The sequence below is a fragment of the Zophobas morio genome, unplaced genomic scaffold (genome assembly GCF_036711695.1).
Source record: "Zophobas morio isolate AGI-343-1 ecotype UQ-CSIRO unplaced genomic scaffold, CSIRO_AGI_Zmor_V1 ptg000021l, whole genome shotgun sequence".
Lineage (NCBI taxonomy): Eukaryota > Metazoa > Arthropoda > Insecta > Coleoptera > Tenebrionidae > Zophobas > Zophobas morio.
This window is the reverse complement of record NW_026972126.1, coordinates 3,846,089-3,853,599: the sequence shown is the minus strand read 5'-3', so window position 1 is coordinate 3,853,599 and position 7,511 is coordinate 3,846,089. Positions and strand designations below refer to the sequence as shown.

The window sequence follows — 7,511 nt, the reverse complement described above, 5'->3', positions numbered from 1 at the left end:
CAGGGTGACTCAAAAAAATTAATGAAGGCGTGAATTTATTTTATCGATTTAATCAGGAATTACAAAACCGAATGCTTTGAAATCTTGGGAATATTTTAAAGTTATTATAAGCATGGTAAACTTTTGTTCAAAATGTATTTGTTCAACCCTCCTAAAAAAATTGATGACGTCACCCTTAAATTTTGCTGAATAAATCCTATCTAAAATGCAAAAAATATGATGAGTTTGTACTTGTGATTTATCATTCCATTCATATTTTTTAGATTTTCTTAAGAGGTGGTTCAAAAAAATTAATGAAGTCAATTTATTTTATTGATTAAATTAAAGGCAACACTTATTATTAGTATTACACCCCAACCAACCCAATTTGGTAGACACAAAATTTGTTAAAGGAAAAACTCGGTTGAAACATAAGGGTAGCACGCTTATTTACATCGACTTTAACATTACAGACCTGCATTTGTTTTATGCGTTCACTTGATTCCGCGAATGTGAAATAGACATGTTTATAATCAACCAATTGTGAATTTCACCGTCAAGAATTAAAATAAAACCCAATGTTTTATATAATAAGCGGAAGTCGAAGCAATAAAACCGACGGTCGTTTTGTTTACAGTTTCTCTGTTTGGCTCTCATGTATGCTGTTACGCCTGTCATCTTAAATTAAGAATGTTTATACATACACGATTTTCAGTTGCCTCTGATACGTAGGTATACGTGAGTAAATTGTTTCGTTATTTTATTGATTATTACAAATCAATATTCAAACGACCCAATTCATTTTCTCGAAAATTTGAGAATATAATAATTTTATTCTTAGTATTACACTACATCTATCCCAACTGATATACGTGTCCTTGCAAAAATGTTGATGACGTCATCGCAATTTTTTTTTAAATTCCCACTACAAAAATGTAATGAGAAAAAAAAACACAATAGGCATGCAGTCGTCAAGTTTCCGACAGCGAGGGAAGTACTGTCTAAACTCTTTAGACCAATTTTTTTTAATTCATTTTAACCTATTTGTTGTCTAGTAAATGCATTCCTAATGTGTAATGGTATGATTGCAGGTTGCGGTCTAAAGTATAAAATAATTGACGACGTTTGCATTTATCTTTTGCTGGACTTTACAGGCCGCGCGTTTTATCTTGGCGAAAGCGGACGCATCCCAAAAAAGTATTCGGCTCTAATCATTGCATTGGGATCGCAGGAATTCCAGTGGCGTGGGTAATAAAAAAATGGTCTTTCTGTATAATTCTAAATTACACGTTTATGGACAAGAAATCTTCTCTGTGACGCTAGTGACTCATTTTGAACTTGGCGCCAATAAAATGTTGGTGTGCATCCAAAGCTCTCGCCAACATAAGCTGTATGCGTATGCTTCAGGTGAGTTTTCCGTTCATAAAAGTACATTATACATTGTGAAACGAAACCAGAAACGTCCAGATTTTTGGAAAAAATATCAAAATTATAAAACAACAGTTTGCAATTTAATTTTGAATCTGCAAAACCGAATACTTTGAAGTCTTGCAGACGTTTTAAAGTTATGATAAGCATGGTAAATGTTTAATCAAAATATATTTACTTATTTCCTCTAAAAAATTGATGACGTCACCTCAAAATTTTGCAGAATCAATTCTACCCAGAATGTGCAAAATATGATGAGTTTTTACTTGTGATTTGTCATTGCATTCATATTTTTTACATTTGGTTGTACAGGCGACTTAAGAAAAATTCATGAATGAGTCAGTATATTTTATTGATTAAATCAGGAACGACTCCATTTTCCCAGAAAATGTTTGGAATACAATACTATTTTTAGTATTCCACTGCACCTATGTTGATATAAATATCCTTGCAAAAAATGTTGATGACGTCATCACAAAATTGTGTTTAACTCGAAAATGCTGGATATGTTTCATTGTACTTCAGGAGCGAGGGAAGTTCTGTTGAAACAACTTTCCACACAAGATGATTTAATGATCCACTCGTATTTTCGTTTTAACCTATAATAATGGTTTGTATAACAAAAAATATCAATCACTTTTACAATTTTTCTAAAAAAATTGGACTTGTTTAAAATGTTTGCACTAATATTGTTGTAGGGAACATTAATCAAATTTTGTCTATTCTTCTTTCCAATAATGATAATGATGAATTGTTTTACTTATTGTCACTTTAAATTTTAGTTACAAAATTTATGCTGTATGCTGCATTAGTAGAAATAGTTTGTTAAATTACAAGTGCATGTTTACAGTTTGTTTTTCTTTAGCGTGTTTTAAGCTTATTTTTCTTTTGCAATTGTTGTAGATATGATGCAGTTTTAGTTATCGTTAAATGAAAATATAATCTGAATACAGTGTAAGTGTCGGAAGCTTTAATTATACAGGGTACTTTTGAAATAGATGGAAACTTTTTTTAAGGTAATTGGTCATGATGTAGAGAATTTATGCATCAAATATTGATCTAATAAAAATCCTTTAGTTTTCGAGATAAAATTGATTGAAAATCTGTTAAAATTTGCGTGTGCGCTACTGATTCCAAAAATATTAAAGGTAAATTTGATCACTATAGTAACTTAAAGTAGGTAAAATTGTTGCTTGTTAACATGACAATACATTCATTAGCCCATCATTTTTTGACGTTTTTGTAATTTTTTGGAAGAACAAAATGAATTTTTCTAATTCTGAAATGACTGACATGGTTCTGATGTATGGACAAGCCTTAGGAAACCCCTTGGAAGCTCGACGTTTATACCAAGAAGCATTTCCCGAACGAAGATTGCCAAATCATAAAACATTTGCTAACGTTGTTCAGCGTCTACGAGAAAATGGGAAATTTCAACCTTGTTTTAGTGATCGTGGTCGTGAAAGGACAGAACGGACACTTGATGCCGAAGAAGAAATTTTGAATGTCGTTGAAAACGATCCAGGTATAAGCATTAGACTTACCCACTCTTACCGAGTGGGAGTTTGACCTTTTGTGGTGTGGAGAACTCTACATGAACAAGGCCTACACTCCTATCATGTACAACGAGTTCAGCATTTGAAACCAGAAGATCTGCCACGTAGAGTTCGCTTTTGTGAATGGCTATGCCAAAAAAATAGAGAGGACCCACAACAGAATAACAAATATAGCTGCTGAAATTAGAGCACATCCCGAAATGATAACCAGAACTCAACAATCATTGATTAGACGTGCGGAAGCGTGTATACGAAATGGTGGTGGACATTTTGAAAACTTGCTCTAGTTGCATACGCTACGTTTTGTTTCATTTTATGGTTGATTAAATTATGATTTTGAAGTTTTAATTGTCAGTTCATTAATTATTGTCATTGTTTATTTGTTGCTAGCAATAAATTAATAGCAACAGTAGTTACACCTCGGCAGTTTTCAGTTACTAGGTTTCACATTTTTTCGTGAAACTATTATTTATCAGTGGAGGAATGAATGTTTGGATAGGGGTTAAATTTTCCTTTCAAAATTTTACTAAAACAACAAACGTTCATTTGACTTCTTAGGTTCCCTACATTCACCAGATTTTTTGTTTCCATGTATTTCAATAACACCCTGTATACATATGAGTTGAATTACAAAACGCTATTACATAATTGGATTCTGAATCGTTAAAATAATGCCAAGGAATTACGGTTTATTTAAATTTACTTCACATTTTAAGAATCAAGTAACTAAGATTATTTGTAAATGAATGCACTCCAAGAAATTACAGTCGATTAATCTTTGTCGTGAATATTTTCACAAACGAGGGATTAAATTGTGTTAAAGTATTTTGCTTATTAATTATAAGACTTATGTTACTAATTAGTTATCACACCACATTTGCTCTGTTTAAGTAGCACAATAATCGTTATTTATAGGCGCATATACAGAGTTTCGAACGAAAATAATTTCATAGTAAAACAGCTATCGATAATGGTTTTCGTTCAGTACTCCGAAAGCGGCTAGTGAGAAAGCATGAAAGAAACTGCTATCGATCCGAATCGAAATAATGACAGACGAACTGTTACCAATGTGCAAAATTACTTTAAAGAATATTGCAATTCTACAAGTATCCATGGCTTTAGATATTTCGGGGAAAATCGGTCTACTTTCGAAAAGTAAGCAAAATTGGAAATGTTTGTTTTAATAATCATGGTTATACATAATTTACAGAGTGTGGTGGATAGTTATTTTTATTCTTTGTTTATCTGGTTGTTCTTTTATGATTTATAAAATTTACGAAAAATACGAGACTAGCCCTGTTATTGTAACTTTTGCCACGAAAGAAACGCCAATTCACCAGATACCATTTCCAGCAGTGACCATTTGTCCGGAAATAAAATTCAAAAAAGAAAAATTTAACTTGACTGATGTAGTTAAGAAAAAAAAGGAAGAACAAAATATAACTGTCTCGGAGTAGGTAGAAATTCATTTTTCCATCACATACAACACAATGTGGTTTATATTTTCAGGGAACAAATATTTCAATATGCGTCGTTATTATGTAAACAAAGTTTACAAGCCTTTGTTAATGAAACTGCGGGCCAAACTCTTGGCAATGATTTCTTTACCACATTGGATGAGGTATTAATATTAACCTTAATCCTAAACATTCGGAAATTTTTGGATATAATTTTAGATAAAACCCGAGTTTATTAAATCTGTGATCTACTGTAAGTTTCTAGGACAAGATTATAGCGAAGATTGTTCAGAACTGTTAACACCGGTGTTTACCGATGAAGGAGTTTGCTATTCTTTCAATATCTTGGATCGTAGCCACATTTTTAATGATTTGGTGTAAGTTTAGGTTGCATTATTTTTAAACTAATGTAAACATTTAACAGCTACCACTATAAAGATTACCACAATGTAAAAGAAGACACTCGTTCGTGGAATATGGAATTTGGATACGCTCAAGATGCTAAAGGGGACGCCTATCCAAAAAGAGCCTTATTTTCTGGAGCTAACAATGGATTAACTTTATATATGGGTGTTGAAAATATAGACTTTGATTACATGTGTAACAGTATCCAAGGTTTTAAGGTAACTACATTTTTCAAAAATTATATCATGGATTGATATTTAACTTTTAGGTTGTGTTACACTCTCCCGTGCGAATACCAAAACTAAAACAAGAATATTTTCGCGTGCCCTTGAATCAGGAAGTGGTAGCAGCTGTTCATCCGATCATGATAATGACGTCTCCGGCAGTACAAGGATTCAATGTCGAGAAGCGTGAATGTTATTTTCCGTCGGAAAAGAAACTGAAATATTTTAGATCCTATTCTCAACAGAATTGCTTTCTCGAATGTCTCACAAATGTCACTTTGAACTTTTGTGACTGTGTAAATTTTTACATGCCAAGTTTGTTGATCAGATTTTCGCGGCGCTTGCTAATTTTGGCTGTTTTAGAGGAAAATGCTACAAAAATATGTGGAAAAGAATCTTCTACGTGTGTTAAGGTAGCCGAAACAATTTTGCAGTTAGGGGAAGAATACAGCAAATTCTATCAGCCAAAGTCTGATAATGAATTTGAAACTTGCGATTGTTTGCCCATTTGTACAGATTTAAGCTATGATGTGCAAACATCTCAAACTAATTGGGACTGGAAAGAAAGTTTTGCTATGGTACCGGGTATGGAGCATTTTAACAAAGAAAAGTTTGATAACGAGTACTTGTGGTTTACACTTTAACTAATTGCATTCTTGCAGGGTCCATTTATCGAGCTTAACAGTGTATTTTCGATTTAATCATTTCATCACCTCGGAGAGGCAAGAACTGTATGGTCCCACTGATTTCGTGGCTAATTTTGGAGGCCTGTTAGGTTTATTCACTGGTTTTTCAATTTTGTCTTTAATGGAGATTATCTATTTCTTGACACTGAGAATATGTTGTAATATTCGGTTGTATGGGCAGTGGGCAGGAGTACAATAGTGTACCTGTTCTCCTAGTTTTTTTTGTGAAAATATATTTATTACTTGAAGTTGGTAAACATCCAATTTTTTTTCATCGACTGCCAAGATATTTAAGTCAATGCTGATAGAAAATTTTGCAACAAATTTGTAGCTGTTGAATGTTGGGTTAAAATGATGTTTAGCAGAACAGACATTCGGCGATAACTTGAATGCATAAATTAAATATTCATAGATTTCTTTAAGACAAGCAGGTGTTGTTCTACATGCCTAACATATTATAAAGTGTCAACAGAACTTATGTGTTTTTTTTACATAAATAGTTTAGAATTGAATGATTTATACTGCGTAAAAATTCTTGGAATTTTCTTCTGAAGATAAGACGAAAGAGTACTTATAACTGAATTTATTGCTCCTAAAGGTCTATTTTTGTAATGAAATAACAGCAATTTTTTTAAATGGTCGCTTGTTTATTTTTCTGTTTTGTGTTTCTCATGTTATGTCGCGCTTATTATAAATGTGATTATTTATCTTTAAATATAAAAATTGGAAAATTTATTATTCACTATTTATTCACTATTCACTTTTGATATTTAAACGAAATAAGACATATTGTTATATTTTAATTTTTTAAAATAGGGAGTGTCTTAAGTATGACAAGAACATATTGCAAATTCGCAAATAAAAAACTCAAAATGAAAGGTTTTTTTTGTTAATAAAATGAGCAGTTTACAATAAATTCAAGTATCACAGTTGGATATTAAAAAAATGTATTATATTTTATAATAAACGGTTACGTTACATTATATCCATTTTTCTATTGTTTGCAATTTTGGGATAAAATGCGATACACAATGATTAAAAAATCATAATGCTACGAGAGCTTACCTACATCAAATTATAAATTTGAAATGGTCTAATTTAATATAATTAATATTAATTATATTATTTATTTACATTTACAGTGCATCTTTTTTAAAAGGGGTCATAGAAATTCCCATGTTAAATTTTAAGCCTCATGTTAATTTTTGTTAGGGTTAAACCAATACATGATTTTTGCAGGGGATACAGCGTTAAGGTTCTACTTTAATTCTCGCTACACCTTTTGCAGTAAATTGTTAATTTTTGTTTTAGAAAGTAAACATTGTTTTGGTTAAAAAGTTTATAGGTAGGTATGTACATTGCAGAAGGTACTGAATTATCATTTTGACTTGTCATTTTTGACAGCGTAGTTTTAATTTAATCACCAAACACCTTTATTGCAGTTTTTGAAAAGGAACAGAATGATGGAATTTAAACATAAATGAAGAAAATAAAAGAAAATTTCACTGAAACTGTGTTTTTCATGTTCATAATCAAGACAATCTATAAATCTGGCAAAAAATTTTTGAATTGTGCTCTTGCCGAGTATGGGACGATGTGGAAATGCTGCACCAAAATTTTGGGCGATTTCTCTTTAATGCATCAAGTGACTATTTCCACTGTTTCTTCAATTGTGTAAAGTCGTGGAATTACCCCAAGTCAAACTTTTTCTCTTTCCATCTTATGCACTTTGTGTGAGACAAAAAAATCACCAAATTGAGTAGGTCGTAAAGTCTT

At 31.7% G+C, this 7,511-nt stretch overlaps 1 protein-coding gene across 1 annotated transcript; it reads left to right on the top strand.

Moving 5' to 3' along the window:
• Positions 1-3,905: 3,905 nt before the first annotated feature.
• LOC135132184 (pickpocket protein 28-like) lies at positions 3,906-5,983 on the top strand. The gene is made up of 8 exons (XM_064060175.1): positions 3,906-4,118; positions 4,174-4,416; positions 4,473-4,584; positions 4,640-4,797; positions 4,845-5,043; positions 5,094-5,364; positions 5,413-5,659; positions 5,712-5,983. The coding sequence occupies exons 1-8, from the start codon at positions 3,976-3,978 to the stop codon at positions 5,932-5,934; spliced, it is 1,596 nt and encodes a 531-aa protein (XP_063916245.1). The 5' UTR covers positions 3,906-3,975; the 3' UTR covers positions 5,935-5,983.
• The last annotated feature ends 1,528 nt before the right edge of the window (positions 5,984-7,511 follow it).